Below are 25,666 nucleotides of genomic sequence, written 5' to 3' on the forward strand. Positions count from 1 at the left end.
ATATTTAAGGTGTACAACTTGATAATTTGATGTACAGATATATTGTGAAATAGTCACCTGCGTGTGTGGTGTGTGTTTGTTTTGAGAACACTCAGAATCCACACTTAGTAGATGTAAGGGTACAATACAATATTGCTAACTCTAGTCACACGGGTGTGCATTAGATCTCCTGAATGTATTTATCTTGCATAACTGAAACTTTGTGTCTCTGGAACACCACCTCCCCCACATCCCCCTGCTGCATGCCCTTTCTCAATTCTATAATTTTGTAATATGTAGAGAACAATGAAAACCTATTTCACTTGCTGGTGAACTTGCTGTTTGTGGTCCCGAGACAGGTTTGCATCCTCACAAACACAGGAGTTCACCTCAATTCTATTTCATGTGATTTCCTTCAAAAACATATGGTGCCTGAATAAATGCACATGCTGCATTTAGAGTTTATTCCTGCCAGGAACTTCCATTTTGACCAGATGAGGTGGGAGAGCCACTATCCCTCTCACAATTGTTGTTTAGTCCTTAGTCATATCCAACTCTTTGCGACCCTATGGACTATAGCCTGCCAGCCTCCTCTGTCCATGAGATTTCCCAGGCAAGAAGACTGGAGTGGGTTGCCATGCCCTCCTCCAGTGGATCTTTCCAACGCAGGGATTGAGCCCGGGTCTCTTACATCTCCTGCATTGGCAGGCGGGTTCTTTACCGCTGAGCCACCAGTGAAGCCCCCTCTAACAATACTGTGTACTTTTTGATGGGAAGGATAGCCACGAACTAGTTTTTGGCTTCAAGAAGGTACATCCCAAACTCTAGAAAACCTCGTGTTTTCTACTGGAACCAGTGCTGGGGAAAGTGGGAAAGTTCAGATAGAAACCTGCAGGCACATTACTGGCCACCATTTCTATGCCCAGACGGCAAGAAACAAGGTAACTACACAGGGGAGTTGAAAATTACACAAATACATCCCATCAGTGTCAGGGCTGTGGAGAGGCAGGCCAGGTACCCAGGTGCTCATTCTCTGGGTCAGGTAATTGCAAGGTTGGTACCTTGAATTTTGCTCCCTTGGCTCCTTCCTTGTCTGACTTTAGTCCCAGCTCTGTATCCATTAAACCCAAATGAAATGTCTAAGTTCACTTTCCTTGGCTTGATGCTCAGAATGTCCCCTGCCACATCAAAGCCATTCAATATGAGAAGTTAGAATTGAAACAACATTGGGCTTTGTTGGTAGTGATTAAAATATATGAATTTTTTTCATATAAACTTTTGTCAATTTTTGCAGAATTGTGTTCACACTGCTAGGGCCCCCAGGGAGGTTCTCTGCAAATGAGGGCCCTGAATTCAAGCCTTCAGCCTCTTGACAAATCCACCCCTGCATTCCCACCACAGCCACACTTCCAAGGCTCAATTTATTACTCTGGCTTGATTTTGCTTTAAGGACACTGGGTAAGAAACAACTCAGGCTCTGGAGCCAGAGTGCCTGAATCCTGGCACTGCCACTCCCTAGCTTGTGAGACCTCAGCATTTTATCTAGTACCCCTGTGCCTCAGATTTTCTCATCCTGTACCCATAAAATGGGCTTTCCCCATGGCTCAGAGGTTAAGAATCTGCCTGTAATGCAGGAGACCAGGGTTCAATCCCTAGGTCAGGAAGATCCCCTGGAGAAGGAAATGGCAACCCACTCCAGTATTCTTGCCTCGGAAATCCCATGGACAAGAGGAGCCTTGTCAGCTTTGGTCCATGGCGTTGGAAATAGAGTTGGGAACGACTGAGAGCCTAACACTTTCACCCATAAAATGGGTATAAGTAATGATGAGATGACAGTAACTAGCTCATGCAGTGGAGAAGGCAATGGCAACCCACTCCAGTACTCTTGCCTGGAAAATCCCATAGACGGAGGAGCCTAGTAGGCTGCAGTCCATGGGGTCACTGAGAGTCGGACACTACTGAGCGACTTCACTTTCACTTTTCACTTTCATGCATTGGAGAAGGAAATGGTAACCCACTCCAGTGTTCTTGCCTGGACAATCCCAGGCAGGGAAGGGGGAGCCTAGTGGGCTGCCGTCTATGGGTCGCACAGAGTCAGACACGACTGAAGCGATTTAGCAGCAACAGCAGCAGCTCATGCAGAGTACTTACCAGTGTCCTGTATATAAGAAAGGTTCAGCGTTTATTAGTTGCTGTGACTTTTATTATCAGTATCACTATTCCTATTCACAGTATGAGCCTCTTCTCACACCACAGCATAAATCTCTGGGAAACTTTGCGTCTAGACTATGCCCACAAAGGTTTCCCTGTCTTTCCGATGGATTGTTGACTAAATATAGAAGGGAGTCAGAGAAAAACGGATTTTTTTTTCCCCTAAATAATACCAATGTCACCAAATTCCATTTACGTAGATGAAAGAATTGGGGCTATAAAGACATCTGTTGGTTCAGGGCATGCTCAAGAGAAAGTCACACTAGCGTTAACAGTGGACCTGCGTTCCTTTGCTCCCAACTGATAGAAGAATACGTTAGAAGGACCAAAATCACACGATGGGCTTCGGCTACATAAAAGTTGCCTATTAGCTCTGCCTCCTTCCGACGACTGTCGCCCAGGCCCTGCACTGCCCCCTTGGGTGGAACGCTGTGGCCTGCGAGGCAGGGACCGCTGGGAGGAGGGGGCGCAGGGCCGGGAGGAGCAGGGCAGTCGTCGGGCACTTGGGCGCAGGAGGCGGGACCGCGAGCCCCTCTGCGGTGGCGGCAGTGTCGGCGCCGGGAAGCCTCCCTCCGTGGCCTGGTTCCTCGGCACTTCCCAGATTGGTCATCTGGGGTTCCCCCGTGGGTGTCGGGGTCCCTGCACCGAGTCGCGGTCCCGCCCCAGCGCGAGCGGCTCCGGCTCTAGCGCACCACACGGCGCTCAGACGGGGGCGCTGTGGGCCCGACGCCCGGACCTAGCGGCCGCTCCGCCTTCTCCCCGCGCCCGCCCCCCGCGCGCCGGGCCGCCGGGAAGCAGGAGGAGACAGCGCCGGGCCCCGCGCCGCTCGGTCCGCAGTCCTCGGCCGCAGAACACAGCCGGCGTCGCCCGAGCCTGAGCCCAGCCGGACCCACCCGACCGCCTTTGTCTGCGCCGCGCGGCCGGAGCCGCGGCCCTCGAGTCGGGGACGGCTCCCCCCGCGGCTTGCGCGGGCCGATGCCCCCGCAGCAGGGGGACCCCGCGTTCCCGGGCCGCTGCGAGGCGCCGCCCGTGCCGCCCCGCCGGGAGCGCGGGGTCCGTGGGCCCGGGGCGCCGGGGGGCCGGGGGCGCGCGGGCGGCCCCGAGGGGCACGGCGTCAAGTGCGTGCTGGTCGGCGACGGCGCCGTGGGCAAGACCAGCTTGGTGGTGAGCTACACCACCAACGGCTACCCCACCGAGTACATCCCCACCGCCTTCGACAACTTCTCGGGTGAGCGGGGCCGTGGGGGCTGGGGCGGAGGAGACCCCGGGGGACACAGGGCCGCCGGGAGTGGGGTCTTAACCCGGGCGCGGGGAGCCGAGGGCGCCTCGCAGTTCGGGTACGGACGGCGGGGTCGCACAGGTCGCGCCCAGGTGGCCTGATCAGTTTCCTGCGTAAAGCAGTTGCGTCAGGCCGACGTTGCTGGCGCCGCTGCCGGCTTTCGATCGGAAGGTGACGCGCAGGTGCCATTACCTGTGGCCCGAGGGTCGGTCTTTTCCAGTCAGCGGCTCCTCTTCCGAGGGCGTCTCCACTTTCAAAAGCCGCGGAGAGCAGGGACAAGTGTGGATTTAGTGAAAATGGCATTGGAGGCGCTGGGGAAGGCTGAGCTTTGGATTAAACCAGGATAGTAAAGATGACTTCTTGCCTCTGAGTCCCACCGCCCCCGTTGGCTCTGTTTTTGATTCTTAGTGTCTTTTCAGTATCTCTTAAGCTCCTGAAAACTGTTATGTATGCGATGCTGTGTCATTTGGTTTGTAGCCACCAAGATAAAGTAATCTTTCCTCTTGATTTTTCAAGTACTCTTGAAATTTATGAAAAAGTTAAAATCCATGGAAGCTAGAGTGAAATGCTTTCTCTTGTTCTTAAAAAAAAAAAAAAAAAAAAGAACTTCGTGATCTTTCAGAAAGTTTTGACGGCAAGGACTTGCTTTCATCTACCTGGAAGGCACCGTAGATAAAGCAGTGCTGGGCTGGTGGGTTTCCCACCTAAACGATATTGAGTGTGTGTGTGTGTGTGTTTTAATCCCCTTCTTCAACTGAGTAGTACAAACATTTATAAACAATTTAGAAAGTTGTATTGAGACAAAACGGAGTGCTTCATCAAATAGAGCACTCTGAGCAGCACTCTGATGCAGGCCCCTCCCCAGATACCCCTTCCTAGTGGAAAGGTGGACACGATTTCCTTTTCTCGTTTAATCCTCTCTTTGAGCTGACGTGGAGAGATAAGCAGTGCCCTCTTTTATAAACAGGACAATACTGGCAGCCTGTGTTTACACATGTTCTCAAAATAAGCTTCGCTTTTGTGACAGACCCCGAAGTTACCAAACATTTCCCAAGGGAAAACAGACTTATTTGTGAGGTTTTCCCGTGATTTAAAACCATGAGGTTGGTTCCCACCTACCCCCCACCCCACCCAGTGTTGTTTTTGTGATTTTTGAAACACGTGCCATAGGAAAATAAATCGTCTGGGGTTGGGAGAAAACTCAGACCCTTCCAGGGTGCCATCAAAGGCCCTGGGCCTCTCTGCCTTCTCTCTGGGCATGGAGCGAATTGCTGGCCTGGCAGGTTTGCATTAAAAAAAAAAAAAAATGCTTCCATGGAGTCTCCTTGTTTTAGGCAAGTCTTGAATTTGTTGGGGACTCAGAATAGGAGCTGAAGGGTTTGGAGTGAGAGTGATCATACAAACTAAAATTATTGTTCTTCTGGAAAGGGTTAAAAGAGACCCTCCCCACTACTGACAATCCTCTCGGTCTTATTTTTAAGCTGTGGTTTCCGTGGATGGGCGGCCCGTGAAACTCCAGCTCTGTGACACTGCAGGACAGGTCAGTATCACATCACTGCTCAGTGCTGGGCAAGAACAGGGTCTTTTAAAGGCCTTCAAATACTGCCCCTCTCCTTTACTGGGCCATTCTAGAGCCCCACCCCCACCTCACAGAGGGTGGAGGTGGCGGGGAGAGAGCTCCACACCAATAAAGCAGGGTTTGGCACTGCTCATTGTGGGCAGGACAAGGGAAACAGGGTCAAGAGCGGTTCTTATCTTCTGGGAGTTTCTGATCTTATTTACATTCTGGTTTTTATTAAAAATTGTCAATGATGCTTTGTACTCATTTCTCAGAGTAAGTTGGCAATGCCTTATAATCATTTTATTAAAGGTCAACAAACCAAATTCTTAAGATATTGACTCAAGAAAAAGATGGAGTTCATGTCAGTAAGTGTTAATATTTCCTTTCCTAACCTGGAGGAATGAATGAGCTGGGACTTGGTCCTTCAGAATAGTGGACATTTATTTTTGTCTTGAGGGCCAGGCGCTTGGATGAGACAGCCAGGGATGGGGAGGACTCAGTATGGAGTCCCCTCTGGGGTGTCCCCAAGAGCTGGGGGGGCTCCAGTCCCCCGCATGGTGCTTACATCACTAATTCTCACTGTGCCGTCTGAGAGCCCAGGGTCTGTCTTTGTTGTTTAGTCATTAATGTTGTTGTTTAGTCGCTAAGTTATTTAGTCCGACTCTTTTGCAACCTGTTGGACTGTAGCCCACCAGGCTCCTCTGTCCATAGGATTTCCTAGGCAAGAATACTGGAGTGGATTGCCATTTCCTTCTCCACAGGATCTTCCCGACCCAGGGATCAAACCTGCATCTCCTGCATTGCAGGTGGAGTCTTCCCCGCTGAGCCATCACAGAAGCCCCTAGGGTCTGTCTTTAGAGCTTGCCAAAGCCACAGTTAATAAGCACGTAGTTTCTCCAGTGCTTGCTAGAGTTTGAGAAAGTCCTGGGGTAATTTATCGACAGATGAAAGTGTCCACTTCCTTTCTAAGATGTCATATGACCACCTACACTTAAGAAGTGTCTGACTTTTCAGTGTCCCTAAGAGCCTCCTCCAAACCAGGGCTTCTTAGTCACTTACCCACTGCGGGACAGCAAGTTCAGGGCTTTGTTTTTCAAACTTCAAGGTGACACAAGACTGGGCTGCCTCGATCCCCAGTTGAACATTGGTTTGGCAGTGGCCACAGGGTGCATGTCATAGCCCAGCTTCCTCTGCTGTCTCCTTGCCCTTCTACTGGAGCAGGAAAAAAATGAAAAACCAAGCAATCTGAATTTTATTGCATATGGAAGAAAAAATCAAAGAACATATATCCTTCTAATAATTTTTCTGGATGCCCTGCTGCTATTTATAATTAAAGCTTAATTGCTTTGTGTAAATCAAGAATGTTTTTCTTACCTTGGGTCACATTTTCTGATCTTTACAATGAGAGTTGGGTAGCCCCTCAAAAAACAGAGGCCTCCCTGCTGAAGCAAGAAGTGGTAGTTGAAGAGTCTGAGAATAAGAAGAAGGCAAGAAAACTCAAGAAACCAAAGGGCATGCCTATCTGGGGCCCTTTAGGGAGGAGCAGACAGCCCAGTGCAGGCAGCTCCCCACCACTAGCTCACCTGTCAGCTCTGATGGCAGACACAGCTTCCTGGGCTGGAGCTCCCTGCCTCGTGCCTGGCCGGTGCCTGGTCCGTAGTGGACTTTGCTTGTGTTTATAGACGGGATTGATAAATAAATAAGTGCTGAGTCCCGCAGGATGCAAGCTTAAGTCATGGCTTGCCCCTTGACGGACTGTAGTCCGTGGGGAAAGACAAACCACTTAGTATTGGATTGGCCAAAAAGTTAATTTGGATTTTCCAGTAGGCACTTATAGAAAAACCCAAATGAACTTCTTGGCCAACCCAATAGAACTTGTGAAGAAATCAGCAAGGTTACAGGAGGAGGAAGGCAACATTGGTTTGAAGGACAGGATGGGTAGAACAGGAGGAAAACCTCTGAGCAGTTTTGCAAGAGGATTAGGACTTTTACCAGGAGCACTTTGTAGAAATGATCCTGAATTATCAAGGAAGAGTTTGATATTTTTCCTTAATAGGATCTGTTTCAAAGTTAAGGAATCACAAGAATCATTTTAGAAATGATTTCATGAAAAAGCTTATAATTTGGGAAATGAAAAGGTTTCAGTGCAAGTTGGTACACTTTGGTTTATTTGGAAATTTTCCTTCATTTTCCTGCCTCTCAGCAGTGTTTTTGTTGAGATTCACTGTATTTCTTACCTGATGGAGTGGTTAGTATGCCTAATAGTGTAATGTGTGAGGCCACCATCTACAGATTTATGGAAAACCACATCTTCAAAAAAGCATCTTCAAAACTATGAAAAATACACAGCTCGGGCTTTCCTGGTGGTCCAGGGGTTTAAGACTCTGCTCCCCATGGAACTTTGCTCAGTGTTATGTATCAGCTTGGATGGGAGGGGGGTTGGGGGGAGAGCTGATACACATATATGTATGGCTGAGTCCCTTCGCTGTTCACTTGAAACTGTCACAGCATTGTTTATCAGCTATACCCCAATATAAAAAAAAAAATTAAATTTTGCGGAAAAAAAAGACTCTGTGCTCCCAATGCAGGGGGCCTGGGTTTGAACCCTGGTCGGAGAACTAGATCACACATGCAACTAAAGATCCTGCATGCCACAGCTAAAACCCAGAGTAGCCAAATAAATAAAAATAAATTTTAAAAAGTACACAACTGGTGAGATAAAGTCAGTTTTTTCCCAGCTCCCCAGCTATCAATTAGTATTTGTTTTGATCGTTAGTAAAACTGGGCAAGGTGATAGTCCTTTCCTATCCTCCTTACTCCAGATCTGATAACCTCCCTTTTTAAGGGACTTGATTTGACACCTGCCATATTTCCTTAGTGTTGCCTCTGCCTGTGGTGGCACATCCCCCCAAGCGGTGGTCATGGTAGCTTACTGGGGATAAAGTGACTCAAGCTGCCTCCTTCCCAAACACCAGGAGAATGTGGACACAGGTAGCTGTTGCCTGGGGATCAGACATAAGTTTCACATAGCAGTTGAGAGCTGGAAAAATAACTAGAAATTGCTTCTTATGCCTTGGGGCCTTTTTGTTGGGGGCCTGGTGTGCATATAAAATGTTAAAAGTTTTTAACACTGGACTCATTATGGAAATTTCACTGTGATCAATTTCACTCCAGTGGAAATTGATCAGACTGCAATAGCCTGTCCAATAGCAGGTAAAAACTCTTCAGCTTCTGACTCATGAGGCACCTGGGAAAATCTTTATACTTAAAAAAAAACAAACACCGGTTGCTACTAGACCAGTGCAGCTGTCCAGCTACCTGTCAGCCCCACCCAGCCCTACCCTAAACCCCAGGCAAATCTCTGGGTCTCAGAACTCGTTTCTCTAAGGGTCCATTCCAATTGGACTCGTCACACGTACGTGTGTGGCATTTATTTCTGCAAATAGCTAAGGTTTCTGGTCAGGTAGTGACCAGCAGGGTTTAGTTTCTGCTTTGCTTCCTGAGTCCCTCAGCCAGAACCTCCACAAGTCTGGGAGCCAGGTTGTCGAAGCCATGTCCCAAGGCTCAGGGCTGTGTTTGCTTTTCTTTTTATTGATAATACAACCCCAGATCCAGGGCCTGGCCAGGCATGATGCCTGCCAGCAGTGAGGGCAGAGACTGTCCTGTGCTGCTTTCTTGCAGGCCTCTGGGAACAGAGGGAGTGTTTCATTAGAAGATCCTCGGGGCTGGGCTATTGGCCACCTGGTTGGGTTTCTGTGTTTCTTCTTTCAGCACAAAGTTGGCACTGAGAAATCCAATTCTTCTTCTTCTTCTTTTTAACTTTTGCATATAGAAGGTGGAGAATTGGCAGTGACATGGTGAGATGCCATATTGCTTCCTGAGGATTTAGCTGGTCAACTTCAATATTGTCACTTGGTTGTCGCCCTATAAACTGAAATACAGGGCCTCAGACGAGGCACGTAAACTCAAAAGATCCAGGCTTTCTTCATCCCTAGAAAAAGTCCACAGGTGCTACAAAACATGTGCATAAATAATAGTTTGTAAATAATCATAAGGGCTTCCCACGTGGCTCAGTGATAAAGAATCTGCCTGCCAATGATGAGCCACAGGAGATGTAGGTTCAATCCCTGACTTGGGAAGATCCCCTGGAGGAGGGCATGGCAACCCACTCCAGTATTCTTGCCTGGAGAACCTCATGGATAGAGGAGCCTGGTGGGCTACAGTCCATAGGGTTGCACAGATTCGGACACAACTGAAGCCAGGTAGCATGCACGCATGCATTTCCCTATAAGGACTGAGGCCATGTGTGTCTGTTCCCAACCAAATCCCCTAGGTCTGGGGTCCAGAGTCCTGTGTGCATCTCTGTTAGTGAATGCACACAGTGAGGCACTCAGCAGGGTGATGGTTTATATAATCAACTCTGACTTATTCCATTCAGTTCTTTATCCCTTGGAAGTAGGATGGGTATGCCTTTTCTCTGGTCCTTTATCTTCCCAAAGCATCACTCCTGGAGGCCTCTGGGGTTTGAGGAGAGAAAAGGGGAGGGAAAGTAAGAGAAAAGGAAGGAGGGAGAAAAAGATAAAGTGAGATAAAAGGTGTATTCAGCAAGTGTGAGAACATATTCACTTGTGTTTTAAGTGACATTGAGAGGCACACATTCTCTGGGTCACTGTGAGAGTGTCCAGGCCTAGGTCATCAATTCCAGTCCTGTGTCTGAGTCCCATGATTCTGCACCAAGTGTGCCCTGAGTGTGCCCTGGATATGCATAGCACAGATGGGTTGAAGTGAGCCAGGCTTACAGCTGCCACGAGGATGGGCAGAGCTGCTGAGTTCACAGACTGGGGTTTCCTGGGGTCTGGATGAAGCCCCGAGGATCAGTGTGGGTACCATCTACATTTTAAAAGCCTGGCTAAGTACCAGAGTTGAAGCAGTAAGTCTGAGTTACTCTAGCCTGAAGGCTAGAGAAAGTAAATTTTATTTTGAAAATCCATCTAATATAAGTACTTTTTCTACAGTAAGTTGCAAGTAGGTCCTGAGCAGTGAGGAAGGTTTTTGGGCAAGTTTTGCAGAGCTGGGAGTGAGGCCCCACTTGGCAGCAGTGGCCCTTATCAGGCTTTGGTTCTTCCTTCCACTATCTGTGGGCTTTCTGTTACCTACCAGACCCTTTCCAGAAAAATGTTCAAATGGTCTCTCTGCGGATGAGAACGGATGTAAAAGATAACATTTGGGTGCTTGATTCCCTTGTAGGATGAGTTTGACAAGCTCCGGCCTCTGTGCTACACCAATGCCGACATCTTCCTCCTGTGCTTCAGTGTTGTGGGTCCCTCCTCCTTCCAGAACGTCAGTGAGAAATGGGTGCCAGAGATTCGGTGCCACTGTCCCAAAGCCCCCATCATCCTCGTGGGGACACAGTCGGACCTCAGAGAAGACGTCAAAGTCCTCATCGAGCTGGACAAATGCAAAGAGAAGCCGGTACCCGAGGAGGCGGCCAGGTTGTGTGCCGAGGAGATCAAAGCCACCTCTTACATTGAGTGCTCGGCCTTGACTCAGAAGAACCTCAAAGAGGTCTTCGATGCAGCCATTGTAGCCGGCATTCAGTATTCGGACTCCCAGCAGCAGCCAAAGAAGTCCAAGAGCAGGACTCCCGACAAGATGAAGACCTTATCCAAGTCCTGGTGGAAGAAGTACTGCTGTTTCGTATGATGCTGATGGGGACCCCAGCGGGCTGTGTCCGACAAAACCCGCACTAGAGGCTATATTAGCTGACGTGATTCTTTGACTGTATAGGACCTGTATAGCGAGTGCATGTATATATGGATTATAGGAGGTGCTCCAATTTATGTGATTCTTTCTTGCCTTTGACCTTCTTGTTTGTTTGAGCTGAGGGATGACATACTTATGCAAGATATCTTGAAGTAAGTTAAGAATTTTTCATAACTCTGGAAATTTAGAGCTTTAGACCTTTTGATTAATTTATATCTAATATGAAAAAGGCACACCTCAGGTCTGGGTGTCCAGAGTGAAAGTTTGCTATGAGATAACACACAGAAGAACAAAGAAGAAATGGTGTGGTTAGCTATCCCTTCACTGAAGGCTGGTCAGAGTAACTCAGCTTTGAAACCTTATACTTTTTTCCCCTTTGTTTTAAGGAAAAAAAATCTGAGGGAAAAAAAAAGATTTCTGCCTGTAAAACCTCAAATCAGACACTTTGGTTATATTCTTATACCCCGTTGCTTAAGATTTAAAAACAACCAACAAAAAACATCCCACTGACAATGGTGCTATATAGACCAAAAAGGAAAAATTGTTGAAGGGGGTTTTTCATCCTGAGATCATGTGAACAGCCAGAATGCCGTGAGGAGTACAGTGGTAGCCCGCAGCTCTCTTATTCTTTAGGGAACGACTCACACTGAGATCAGAGTGTGATGTTTGCTGTCATGCACATGAGCCAAGCTGCCTGAACCTCTATGATGACAGCGCTCAGGAGACCTGCCTGGATTGGTTCTAAACTTCTAGGCCTTCCCTGCCCCATCTGCAGAGAAATGAACACTCTAGCAGGGCTGTAGCAGGCAGGTGTGTTGGGAAATGAAACAAAATGTCTTTGTTTTTTTTTTTTTAAGTCAGTCCAAAGGTACTTCTTTGTGTACACACATGAACACAGATATATATGTGGCTGTTCTTGCTGCCAATTCAGACTTTTAACTATGGGAAAAAAACGTGGCCCCAGGAACAGCTATGATGGAAGCCTGGCTTCCTCTTTTAACAGTTTTTGGAACAGAACTCTTTTTAATGATATCTGAGATGTGATTCTAAGTGTATCTTCACACATTTTGGAGCCTATGTTAAAACATGTACATCTCTTAGAACCTGTTTTAAAATTAATGCCTCTTGAAACCTACTAAAGCCACAGACACCTCTCAGGGAGCTGGCAGCAGAGACAGTGTGCGGGTCAGGGGCCATGGAGGTGGCGGTGGCAGGGACCACAGTGCCCTTGCTCAGCACTTTCTACACTGTAGAACAGTCAGAAAACCACAGATTGTGACATATTTGTGTTGTTCCAGATGGTGGCTTTTAGGGCTTTATGTTCTGGAGGAAAAAAAGTGTCACATCCAGAGAGCAGTTTTGCTCTGGGATGGGGTTGCTTCTGAGTTGCTGAGAAGTAGCCAAATACATCAAGTTGTGATGTCAGGCTTGCACTGGTAAAGAAGATCTACCAAAATCAACCAGTAACTGGGGAAATTTCTCTAGTGCCAACAAGTAGAGGAGTTTTGTTTATCTTTCTGTGGATCTTGTCCTTTTTATATTAAAAAAAATCCAATTTGTGTTTCTTCATATAAAAAGTAAATGATCAGGCTATACTTTAGGTTAGGGGCTTCTTTTTTTCTGTTAGTAAATAAAATTAACTAATTTCTTCATTTAAAAACTGAAATACATACTGTTTACTATTTATTTTTCAGTACATTGAAATTGATATCATAGTTTCCTGAAGCATTTAGTTACAACCTGAGTGAATAAAATTACTTCTTTTATGGAAATGCCACAAACAGACCTAATGAAGTGCATCTGAAGCTTGGGGCTTGGCTCACCAACTCGTGAACCTCTCAGGTGGGGCCTTGCCCGCCATGGTGTGGAGTGGGGTGAGGGAGGGCTCTCTGACTGCTAAGTGATTTCAAACAGTTTTTATATATTAAAGCAAATGTCATGGAGTACAATGCAAGTTAATTTTTAAGACCGAACACAAAACTTGAAAGAAATTTTATGCCTGTGACAGCATATCGGGCCGCTCTTGGTCCCCTGGAGTGGGGAACCTTTGCCATCCTCTGCCTTTAGGACCACTGACGGCCAGTGGTTTGTGAGGAACACCTTTGTGGCCTAGGTTTTAGAGCTTTACTCAAGTGTTTTATTCTTAACTTAGCTTGATGCAGCCTGTGCCAGTCTAGACGGTTGACATTGAAATGCAACAGGTTTTAATATGTTGCCAAATTTGTAAGAGTAAAGGTGGGATTGTAATTGACATTTTCCTCCATTTTTACCTCATGATGAAAATGGAGACTTGGGCAGCAAAAATTTTTTTTGGCTACACTTTGCAGTATGCAGGATCTTAGTTCCCTGACCAGGGATTGAACCTGTCCCCTCTGCATTGGGAGTGCAGAGTCTTAACCCCTGAATTGCTAGGGAAGTCCCCAGAATTTTTTAAAAGTATGTGCTTGAGTTTTTTATTTACTTCCAAGCTCAAGCGTCGTTAAATTTACAGCTTGATATTATTGCGTAGGAGACTATCAGAGTTGTGCTTTGGGAAATGCTCAGTATTAAGTTGGGCAGGCCAGTCATAATGTAACAATACAGGGTCCACCTTTTTCACCAAGTGTGTGGAAATGAACCTTTTGTAATGTTGATTGCTGTGCCTGACAGACTTAAAGAGAAATCTCCGAGCTCTTACACAGGGCAGGTCTTCTCCCCAAGTCATGCTTTTCTTTTTTTAAGCATAAATGATGTTGAGCAGAACAGTCTTTTTGAAGATGCTCTCCAGGTGGTAGCAAACAAATTCTGACCTACAGCTCTTAGGGCACCTGCCTTTTCCACCAAAGAATTTCTCTGGGAGTGAAGAGAACATAAGGCTCATGAAGAAGCAGGCCCCAGAGGTGTCCTCGGAACGCGTCCCTGGCCAACATTAGGTGCCTGTTCAGGGTGGGGAGTGAGAATTCCAGGGCTAAGTCTGACACGCACAGCCTCTGGACCTTCGTGTGTGAGGGGCCAAGTGCTGGCCTCCATCCCTATTCTCAGAGCTGAGTCCAGGCTCAGAGCAGCGCTGAGTGGGGGATGATGCTGAGGGCACAGAGGAGCCTTGGTTTCCTTCTGTGTGGACAGGGCTGCCCTGTTCACTGGGCTGTTGGTGTCCTGGGTGACAGAATGTGTGCACATGTGGGATGAAGATCCAAGGGTTGCAGTGGCCATGGCGGGCGGTGCCTGAGCCCTACCAGCTTCATGGTGAAGGCCAGCAGGGCTCCGGATGCCTCATCTCCAGGGGTTGGACAGCACTCCTGGTCACCTAGTGAAGGACAGTTCAGGCTCCTTTGTTGCCCGTGTGGCCTCTGATCCCAGGGTATAGTTCTTTTGTATCCCCTGACCAGTCAACCACAGTGGACTGGAAAACTGGGCAGAGAGCAACTAAACCCACTGCCCATCTGCATGTGTTCCAGAGTGCTGAAAGGCAGCTAGCCTCCTGGCCTCCATGGGCAATCTGACCCTTGCCCAAAGCAGCCTGGAAGTTTCTCCTCCCCCAGTTCCAGTCCCACCTCCCTTATCTGGGACAGGCCTTCCCAGGATACAAGGAGAGAGTTCCCAGTTCCTCAGAGGAGTTCAGAATGTCTTCACAGAGATGACCTGAAAGGAGGGGAGAAAAGTTTTCTAAAATGAATATTAGCTGCAAAGGCCCTGAGGCAGAGCAATGTCTGGCCTGTCCTGGGGCCTGAACAGGCAGAAGGTTGGGGATGCCATGATCTCTGGGAGAGGCAATGGGCCAGAGGGGAGAGAAGGGCTGGGCCCTGCGGTCAGGCTGTTTGGGCTTGAATCCTGGTTCTGCTGCTTCCTGGTTGTGGTTTCCTAAGTAACTTAACCTCCTAACCGCACTGTGCCTAACCTGTCACGTCAGTACAGGGACAAGTGTAGCACCTGCCCCGGCGGCTGGTGGGTTGTTGAATATAAAGGCTACAGGGGCCCATAAGCCCCAGGAAGCACCCACTCATTGTTTTGTAATATCTTCTGGGCAAGACGTACAGTTGATTCAACTTGGCAACTGGCCCCTAAAGGCTTTTATCTTCATCTCTGTTAAATTTTATGAGGCTTACAGTTTTTATGCTTAATAACAAATTCATTTTTCAATTTCCACTCATTTTTATAGAAGAGAGAGATACTTCAGTTACTCCAGGCATGTGGCACAAGGTGAATGGGTGGGGGGCAAATGTGCTGGCTCCTCACCCCTGGCTGGAAGGTGGCAAGACCCAAGACTACGATCACAGCACTGAGGTAGCCTGGGGTGTCGGGCGAGGCTAGCCAGTGGGTGTGGGACCCTGCATTCCCAATCAGGCTGGGCTTCCCTCCACCCGCTTCACTTGGGAGGGCCTTGCCCAGCCAAACGCACTTTTGTTTTTGTGCTCTTTTGAACCATTTTTAGAACCTTTGTTTATTGGAGTTACCAACTGCAACATCCCCTGTCACCCCAGGGAGCACCCACCCCTAACAATGGAACCAGGTCCTGAAGAGGTGGGTCTGCATATGACGGAGGTGCATGGGTGGAAACAAATGCTCATCCTAAAAGGAGGCACATTCCTGGGTAGCATCTCCTCTCAGTCCCCCCTAATGCCCCATGGCTACTTCAGAATTAACTCACTGTAAGGATTGTTATGTTACAAATGATTACAAACTTAAAAAAATTCAGATTTCTTACCTCTGGTTCTGGAGGTAAGATTCTGAACTGGGTCTCCCTGGCTGAAGTCAAGTAATGGTCGGGGCTAGGGTCCTATGTGCAGGTACTGGGGGACTCATCCTCTCTCTTATTGGAGCTCTGGCCTCACCTGCGTTCCTTGACCTGGGGGCTTCTTCCACCTTCAAAGCAGTGATGACCCGTCAAGTCTTCCTCACGTGCAATCCCGCTGACACTCCCACCTCCCCTTCCACATCTTTTCGTATCGAGTTGACCCAGAGGGTCCAGGGTGATCTCATCTCAGGGTCAACATAAGTGATCGTAATTCCATCTGCAACTTTAATCTCCCTTTGCTGTGTGACCCACCTGGTCACAGAATCCAAGGCTTAGGGTGTGGATATTTCTGGGGACCATTCAGCTGACCACAGTCATCCTCTGTCTCACGGCTCCCCAGCACCCCGTCCTCTGAGCCCCTGTGCTCACAACACACCAACATAGCCGCTCACTGGTCCAAACAAGAAATCGGTCATCAGCCCAGACTCCCTTACCTGCACGTTTTCACCTGATGGGTCGCCAGGTCCTGTCTGTTGGATGTCATCCTCATCCTCCCCTTTCTGCCACCAGTGCTGCCACTCAGCACTCTCCTGACTGCTGCCTTCTGCCTCTTCCTCTAGCCCAGCCCATTGGCTTCTTTCCATGGCACCTGTGGGCCAGCAGGGACTTTTTTTTTTTTAAATAAGAGAAGCTTTTCATGACACTCCACTTCTAGCATTCATCTCCAAACATTTTATTATGCCTTCGAATTTTGCCAATCACACACGATAATCGTTGCACTTTTACAATTTCTACCAAAATCATAGTGAAAAAGAGCTCATGTCATTATAATTTTCAAAGCCTTTGTGAATTAAAAAATGACTTTCATTTTGTTTTGTGTTTGGTAACAGTTTCAGTAGATATCACATTAATCATGAAGCGTCTACATATAACTGAAAAGCAGGAGAATGTATGTGCTTGGGGTGCCTGTGGACCCTCCCATCCCATCACGAATGCCACAGCTTCCCCAGGCTTTGTGGCCCTCAGGTGGCAACCACAGGCCTGAAGAGTCTCCTGCTCAGGATCTCAACTCCTGTCTGCCTAGTATGTCCTGCCCCTGCCCCACCTGCTTCACACCCCAGTGCCCCTGCTGCTGCTGCTGCTAAGTCACATCAGTCATGTCCAACTCTGTGCGACCCCATAGACGGCAGCCACCAGGCTCCTCCATCCCCGGGGTTCTCCAGGCAAGAACACTGGAGTGGTTGCCATTTCCTTCTCCAATGCATGAAAGTGAAAAGTGAAAGTGAAGTCGTGCAGTTGTGTCCAACTCTTCGCGACCCCATGGACTGTAGCCTACCAGGCTCCTCCTCCCGTGGGATTTTCCAGGCAAGAGTACTGGAGTGGGGTGCCATTGCCTTCTCCTAGCTGAACCCTGTACTCTTATGTGCCTGGACTTCGGTGCATTCACCTCCACAGTGTGGAAGCCCCCTCGAACATGTCTGTAAAATCAGTCCCTCCTCGGTTTCAGGGTTAATACCACCTTTTCTGAGGAGCATTCTGATAGCCCCTGCAGACTAACTTCTACTGTCTCTCTGCAAAGAGGACATACTTTTGGGAAAACATATCAATCACCTGTAGCTTGCTCCAGCCTTCAGAAAAGGTCCACTCCACATGCTTTTACTCCTCAGATGGGGGCTCCCAGACACTGAACACATGGCCCTTCCTCCTACTTTGCCCTCTTCTCCCTGCTAATTGGTACCTGGATGATACCTATTTTCCTTTTGCTGAACATAGACACAAGAATGAAACAAAAGCAAAACCCAATAAAGGACAGTCGTGTGTGTGTGCATGTGTTCAAGTGTTAGGGATGCTATGATCTGTCTGGTAGTTGAAGGCCAACGTGAAGATGGTCTCCAAGGATGTGAAGGGCAGGGCCTTCAGGGTGTCCTCTTCATGCTCAAATAAATTGATAAATGAACACAAAGTGGAACTAGGCAGAGAGACCGGCTCCAAGGCCAACAGAACTTGGGGACCAGCTGCCTGAACTCACAGCCACATGGAGAGGGTTCCTGGCAGGTGGTGGCTGCAGTCTTGGTCCAGATGGGAGAAGGGGGTCCCCAGGCAACGTGGGCAGGATGCTCCTTGGCTTTACTGGTTGACGAAGGATGGATTTGCAGGTCATCCCTAGTTGGGTGAGAGCTGCTGAGAGTAGTGTTCAAAGACTGTGATTATTTCTGGTCCCACTGGCAAAAGGGCATCTCAGGAGGTCTCCAAATGAAGGGGACTGCACCCACCATACCAACTACTTGACTTTCCCTCTCCAAGACAGTGCTTTGTCATATTACCTCAGTTGAGTCACTTCTGACCCGATCTTGGGAGAAAACGTACTAAAAGTGCTGATGTAAATATGTTTTGTCTTTGCCTAGTTTCACAGAAGGTGGATAAACATTCTCCATAAGGCCCATTCTAGGACTTTCTCTCAGTCAAACAGCTGGCTATGTAACATTAATTTAGCAGTCGGTGGTAGGCACTCCAGAAGCATCCCTGAGGGCACATGTCCTTCCTGTCCTACTGCTCTGGAGCCTTTACGCTTCCAGCACAATGAGAACTTAGACACTTATGTGGACCCCTTGGCACCTAAACTGTCTTCATAGTCTGAGCATCAATAACACTCTGACAGGTGCTGGGTAATAACCGATTCAGGTGTTAATTTTAAGATGGGAAGCAATATGTGGCTGATGGGAGGGGACTGTGGTGCTTGGAAGCAAATACCACACATGACATTTTACTGTGGAAATCAGGAAGCCTGATGCTACTGGATTTATATTTCACCAGATCCTGCTGGCTGGGCCTGAGTTCCATTTTGAGTCTGCTGAAGTATCGAGAGAGGTACTTGTGGGGACTTAGAACCCTACTGTCTAAAGTGTCACCAACTGTAGCAATGACAACAGAAATAGTTTGGCTTGGGTTTATTTATCAAAGATTTAATTGGTAAAAAGCACACACATACACACAATCACACAATCACCCAGAAGCCCCAGACAGTGCCCTCCACTCTGACTTCCCCACACTCTACTGTCCCTTCCCTCTCCTCATCTTTCTGAGTTCCTGCTTTTCATTCTGGATGAACTCTCAGTCCAGACCATGGAGCCAGGAGGACTGTATATGGGCTTGTCTTGTTCATGAATGATGGAAACCAGACCTGGTGACTCATAAGTGGATTTTCAAAGCATTTATTTGATCAACACAATTTGCCTCCTCTGTAATTTTATTTCAGGATCTGAGGGATGAAGATGGGTATGGGGAGTGCCTACCATTGGGACAACCTCCCATGGTTGTTAAGACTGGTCCTTACCCAGGTTAGCTGGTCTTTGTGTTGGCAGGAACTAGGCCCTTGCCTGCACCACCTCACAATCACCTCCATGCTGATGGGTGCTGGGCATCAAGTGTGTCTATTTCAATATGGGGAAAAGTAGAAGGGTGTCAATTATTGATTAGATAAACAACTGTTTAGGTGAAACAAGTAAATTTTTTCTTATAAAATATTGGTAGAGGAGACCAGGGAACAGAGATGGTTGATAAGAGGAGAAAATGTTTGGGTGATATTATAATATCTGACAATTATGAAGGGCATTCATTTCTTGAGCATGAAGAATATTTTACTGTGATATAAATGAATACAGACATATAATACAATGTCTGTCCTAACCTCACATCACCCATGATGGGCACACATTAGATTAGCTGTTATTATTTTTAGAGAAACAAAAAGACTAGTTTGCTAAGGAAGGAACTCTTAGGACTTAGTGGTAGAACTGTTACTCAGCAAGGGTATTTTAGGCCTAAATTTCCTTTTTCCCTTCCTGCTCTTGTACAGACGATATAGATGAACCCTTAAAAACCCCAGTGGGGAAGTACTAATTCAAGGATCTATTTCTGTATAGCAAGCCGTCCCCTCACTTAGCTTCAGGGCTCAAACAATAGCTGCTTATTCTGCTCTTGTGATCCAGTGGGTTGACTGGGCACAGCTGGGCAGTTCTGAGGTCACATGAAGCTGCGACCTTCCTCGGGAAGACCGTCTAGAGAACCCTCAGGTCTCTCACTGTTCCCTCAAATCTTCCAAACTGAGTTTCTTTGCAGCGTGGAGACTGACTTCTGCAAACATGTGTGCAAGGTCTTACCAAGCCTATTTGCACTGTGCTTTTCAATGTCTTTGGGTCCAAGGAAGTCCCAAGGCCAAGTCCAGAGACAGTTTGGGTGGGAGGGGTAAGTGATGCACATGTATGTGAACACTGGGAGGGGGTTTTCTTGGGGCCCACCTACTGTACTGATGAGGGGGAAGGGGGGCTCTGAGGTTGCCAGGGCTGGTGCAGCCCGTTGCTCATGTCTGTCCTGGGTGAAGTGTGGTGGAGAATCCAGCTGGTTAGGTAGCTAGGACTTCTGCGGATAAAAGGTGTACTTGTCACTCACGTTGTTTTCTTTGGGGTCAGTTTAAATGGGCAACACAATGTGTTGCCTACAACTCTCACTGAATCTTCCTCCTCTGGGCGGAGAGCACCTGCTTTAAATGGGTGAAAATTGGCACCTGGCCAAGTGTGTGGAGTGCTGGATAACAATGAAGATGTTTCTACTCTTTCCCTGTGCCCCCTTTCCAGCCAAAAGGACAGATTCCAGTTGCACTGGGACAAATGTAGAGCACAGGGTAAATAAAGCACTTTTTAAAACCTTGTGTTAAGACTATTACCATGATGGGACTTCCCTGGTGGTCCCGTGGTTAAGAATCTGCCTTCCCATGCAGGGGACACGGGTTCCAGCCTTGGTTCAGGAAGATCCCATATGCCGTGAAGCAACTAAGCCTGGGTGCCACAACTACTGAGCCCACACTCTAGAGCTCATGTTCTGCAACATTAGAGAAGCTGCTGCAGTGAGAAGCCCATGCACCACAACTAGAGAAAGCCCTTGTGCAGCAATGAAGAGCCAGTACAGCCTAAATAAATAAAGTAAATAAAGCCAGACTATTGCCGTGATGAGCATGATTTACAATGGTGAAGTCTACACAGAAATGAGACCACCCTGCACCCAGTCCCAGGGGAGCAGAGCTGGGCTCAGAGGACCTGCTCCCCTCTCTCCCTCCCCTGAGCACCGTTATCAGTGGTCATGCCTGGGGTCCCATCTGGATAGAAATTGACTGTGAGATTGGAGTCAGATTTGACTCTGATTTGACTTCTGTTGTTGTTCTCCTGCTGTGCCCTGTCCACACTTTTGAGACATTGGTTTGCTTTTCTCTTGTGTGCAGTCTGCACTATGCCCCCATTTGGGATTTAAAGGAGATCAAAGCCCTGGGGGAGGAGCCATGGCAAGGCCTTTAGAGGACACAGAGCTAGGGGTCAGGGACACCCAGCGTGACCAGGATTCCTGGGTCCTCACTTTGCCTTTGCCATTGACCAGCTCTCGATGTTTAACTTCTTTGAGCTTTAATTTCTTCAACTTGACCAGGAACTAAAGCTATGAACTCTCCACTGTCCCTTGTCTGTATAATTTTAAGATAATTGCACTTTTTTTCAGCCTTGATCTGCATCAGCTTAGGAGTTGTCATCTTAACTAAAAACAATGTCAAGTTAAGAAATCATTAATTCTCATCAACCTGCAAGTACAGAAAATGATGCCTATAGGCTGGGGGTTGCTCCCTGTGTCCTCTACACAGAGACGTGGAGGGAACAGGCAACTGTGCTTCTTATGAGCACGGCAAGCTGACTCTGGGCAAATATAAGCTTTTCCAGGAAGACAGAAAATCTCTCACTTTCTGATGCATGATCTGATCAGCAAGTGACTTTTCATTAATCAAAACTTGTGAACAGCTCAATCACAGAGGTATGGATAAAAGAAGATGGGTACATATATACAATGGGATACTACTCTACCTTTAAAAGGAATGATAATGCCATTTGAAGCAGCATGAATGGACCTAGAGGTTGTCATACTGAGTGAAATAAGTCAGACAGAAAAGGAGAAATATCATAACACCCCTTATATACGGAATCTAAAAGGAAATAATACAAATGAACTTATTTTCAACACAGAAACAGATTCACAGACTTAGAGAATGATACAGTTGCTAGGGAGGAAGGATGGGGGGAGTGTGTTAGGCAGTTTGGACTTGACGTGTACTTACTGCTATATTTAAAATGGACAAGAGCAAGGCCCTACTGTGTACAGCACAGGGAACTCTGCTTAATGTTAGGGGGCAGTCTGGATGGGAGGGGAGTTTGGGGGAGAATGGATACATGTGTATGTGTGACTGAGTCCCTTTGCTGTCCGCCTGAAATTATCACATTGTTAATCAGCTATGTGTGCAGCATGGTAAATAGCTTCAGTCCTGTCCGACTCTTTGTGACCCTATGGACTATAGCCCAACAGCCTCCTCTGTCCATGGGATTCTCCAAGCAAGAATACTGGAGTGGGTTGCCATGCCCTACTCCAGGGGATCTTCCCAATCCAGGGATCGAACCTATAAGTCCTGTATTGCAGGAGGATTCTTTATCGCTGTGCCATTGGGGTAATTGGCTATACTCCAATATAAAATAAAAAGTTAAAAAAAAATGAAGAGAAAAAGATTGTGAAAAGTTAAAGGAAAAAAAGAAAAAAAATGGAAAAGGGAAAAGGGTACATAGTACAAAATAGAGAAAATAATGAAGCAAATTAAAGTGAACTTACGCCACGAGGTTTGTTGGCATAAGGTTTGTTGTTATCTCCATCAAGAAAAGAGTTTCTCAGGGACCTGACTGTGCCATCCGTGTGACACTGGAGGCACAGAGCCCTTGCCCTTTAAGAACTTAGTCTTCTGGATGTGGAAAGTCACATGTAGAGAGGAATACTCTTCCTCTTTGATCTATTGTTGCTGAGATTTCCCAAGTTAATTAGTCTCTCTTGGGGAGATGGCATTATCTCTTACTGACTCAGTAACAATTAACTTTTAACAAACTAACCAAGACTTTTCAACCACAAATATGCCATAGTTTAAGCAATATCATAATGTCCTTAATGGACAAAAATGGGTGAGTCCTAAAGTACTTATTAATTGGGGACCTTTATCCCCAAAGCACTGTGTTGAATGTAGGTCTGCTAGGCCTCCAAGAGTCTGAGGATTTAATGGGTAATGAATGCTGGCAGACATCCCGCACCATGGCCAGGCCTGCTCTGTCCCAGAGGGTAGGGAAAGAGTGATGGGAACTGAACGCCAAGGGAGAAGTTACCTTAGGAAAACTATTATTAACAACTGCTTATTTTAATACCTTTTGGATCATAAGTCTAAAATATTCTCTGTCCTCAACAAGTAGGACCTTGTTGTTTATCCATTTTATATATAATAGCTTAGGTCCGTTAACCCCAAGCTACCACTCCATCCCTCCTCTAGTCCCCTTCCTTTGCAATCTCCTTTGATAAACTATAATGGAAAAGAATAGAGAAAAAAAGAATGTGTATGATTATATATATATATATATATATATATATAATATAACTAAGTCACTCACATATTGGAGTACAGCTGATTGACAATGTTGTGATAATTTCAGATGGACAGCAAAGGGATTCAGCCATACATATACATGCATCTATTCTCCCTCAAACTCCCTTCCCATCCAACCTGCCCCAAAATATTAAGCAGAGTTCCCTGTGCTATACCATAGGACCTATACAGTCCTCCACAGAAGGACCTTGTTGATTATTCATTTAAAATACCACAGCAAAGTGATTCAGTCATACATATATCACTACATGGTTGACAACATTATGTCGACCATGCTTCAGTTAAAAAAATAAAAAATAAATTAGAAGTATTCTCATTATAAGAATATTGGAAAAACTAGAAAACTAGAAAGGAGAAAAACAGCCACAGTCCCATCGCCCTCTTTGACCCTTGACTCCAGTCCTTTCTCTTGTGCACCGTGCTTCCTCTTCACTGTCTGTCCTTGTTCCTGGTGTGTCATCACGTGTGTCTATCTTTGAACTGATGAGTTGAAACTCCCTTTCTACATTGACAGGAGGTGGGGAACCTCCTCAGGGCCTCTGCCTTGGACAGCTCACTTTGGCTAAGACATGTTTTGGCTTTTGTCTTGTGAATGTTCTTTAATCTTTCACAATAGTTTGTCCCAAGTGAGGGACACAGCGCTCCCACTCCCTGCCCCAGTTTCCTCCATATGTGAACATCATGCTGACTGTCGGCCTGTAGGTCCTGGGGCCCAGGGAACTTTCACCTAAGCTCCAACCCCTGATAGGAGGGCTTCTCCCAACTCGTCTGAACACCTGCCTCCTTATTGGTGACAGATATTTATTGTATGGTGCAATTGGTCAGCATCTGATGTTTTATCTCCATTCTTAAGCAGCGTGAAATGGAAGTTGAAGTCCAGGCTGGCTGTACGGACTTTGAAGAGCCCATGTTGTCCTATAGGTGGGTAGCCTTTCCAGGGGCTTCTTTCCAGGCTAAGCTCCCTCTGGGTACCCATCACAGTAAGTATGAGAGGGTACCCACAAAGGCACAGGGATGCACATTTGGGAAGAGCTGTTATCCTCCCTTCCCCACCCCAAGGTTCTGTAACCCTTTAGAATGCAGCCATGCTGAGAATGGAACACAGCCTCAATTCCATGTGGAGTTGGCATGATATTCAGGAAGTACATATTTTTTAAGAGCCAAAAAGACTTTGTGACTGCCATGTTACCTGACTGCCCAGTGCGAGAAGCAGTCAGTGCTCCAGTCCAGGAGAACTGGACCACAGGATGCAGAATGTCCTGTAATGGCTGAGGATTGGCAGCTGAGTGGGTGCCTGGTGGCAGGAGGGCTAGTCTTCGCACCACAGTCTGCCAGACAGCTGTGGGCAGCACAGGTGTCAGCAGAGAGCATCTCTGTTGGTCAGTCAAATTGGGGGATGATTTATGCCCACACTATTCTACAGAAACATTGAAGAGAGATGTAACTATTGGGAGGTGGGTGACTGCAAGTTTACAAGATCAAAAGGCTATGCAACCATGTAATGCCCACAGAGAGCACATGTGATGCAGCCCATGGTGGTCTTGCTAGGGATGTGAGGTCATTGAAGTGACAGGTTCATGTCTGTGACTTGATCAGTGCACAACAGTCTTGTACAGAAATTACTCTCTTCTAAATTAGTTTCTGGAAGGTGGTGAGGGAGGTAAATTAGGAGTTTGGGATTAAAGATACATGCTCCTATGTATAAAATATGTAATCAACAAGGACCTCTTGTATACCACAGGGAACTCTACTCAATATTCTGTAACAACTTATATGGGAAAGGAACCTGAAAAAAAATAGTTGTATATGTATAACTGAATCACTTTGCTGTACACCTGAAACTAACACAACACTGTAAATCAACTAAAATTCAATGTAAATTAAAAATTTTTAAAGCAAGCAAAAAACCAAATTGCTTTGGGTTTAACTGTGAAGAAGGCCTTGTTCTCACTGTTCTGAGACTTGGTTGAGGGTCTGAAGAGCCACAATGCAGGGGGCTAAGAGGTCAGACAGATCAGCTTTGAAGTCCAGGGCTCTGCATTCTGTGACTGTAGAACTGTGAGCATTTTCTATCCCTGTTTCTTCCCTAAAAAAAAAAAAAAAAACTCCTTCCAAGGACAGCTTTGAGAATAAACCAAATTAAAAAACCAGTAAGGAGTTCCAGAGAAGAAAACCTCTCATGCTCACTGATGTTTGACGTGGTTACCAGGCTTCCAGTCTTCTGAAAACTTACCAGATAGTGGGAATTTGGTGGCCCAGTGATGACTAGGCATGGTCCTGGGTTTGGTTCAACTCATTTTAGGATTCTAGCCAGGCATAGATGTGATAGTCAGAAGTACAGCAGGAGCATTGGTGGAGACTTGCCCTGCTCCTCAGGAAGCCAGATCTTAAAGTGGGTCCTTGTGATTGTTGGCTGCCCTTCCCTCTCTCTCCATGTTAGCTCAGGTTCTCCAGGAAGCAGATCATGAGCTGGGGTTGGAGGTGTGGGTGATTTACTGGGGGAGTGACGTCTATGGCAGACGGAGGAGAGGAAGCAGGCTGGGTGGGGTCCCCAAAATAGAGATGCAGGTGAGATACTCTTGGTCAATCCAAGGGAACCCTGGGTTCCTTCAGGTCAGGCCCACCTGCGGCAGGAGGAGCCAGGCCCTGGGG

The 25,666-nt window shown here is 47.0% G+C and overlaps 1 protein-coding gene across 1 annotated transcript; it reads left to right on the top strand.

Moving 5' to 3' along the window:
• Positions 1–2,966: 2,966 nt before the first annotated feature.
• Positions 2,967–12,565, top strand: RHOU (ras homolog family member U). Its single transcript, XM_027530590.1, has 3 exons — positions 2,967–3,418; positions 4,951–5,009; positions 10,278–12,565. Exons 1-3 carry the CDS (start codon positions 3,166–3,168, stop codon positions 10,731–10,733), a joined length of 768 nt encoding a protein of 255 aa, XP_027386391.1. The 5' UTR covers positions 2,967–3,165; the 3' UTR covers positions 10,734–12,565.
• The last annotated feature ends 13,101 nt before the right edge of the window (positions 12,566–25,666 follow it).

This window comes from Bos indicus x Bos taurus, chromosome 28 (genome assembly GCF_003369695.1).
Source record: "Bos indicus x Bos taurus breed Angus x Brahman F1 hybrid chromosome 28, Bos_hybrid_MaternalHap_v2.0, whole genome shotgun sequence".
Classification (NCBI taxonomy): Eukaryota; Metazoa; Chordata; class Mammalia; order Artiodactyla; family Bovidae; genus Bos; species Bos indicus x Bos taurus.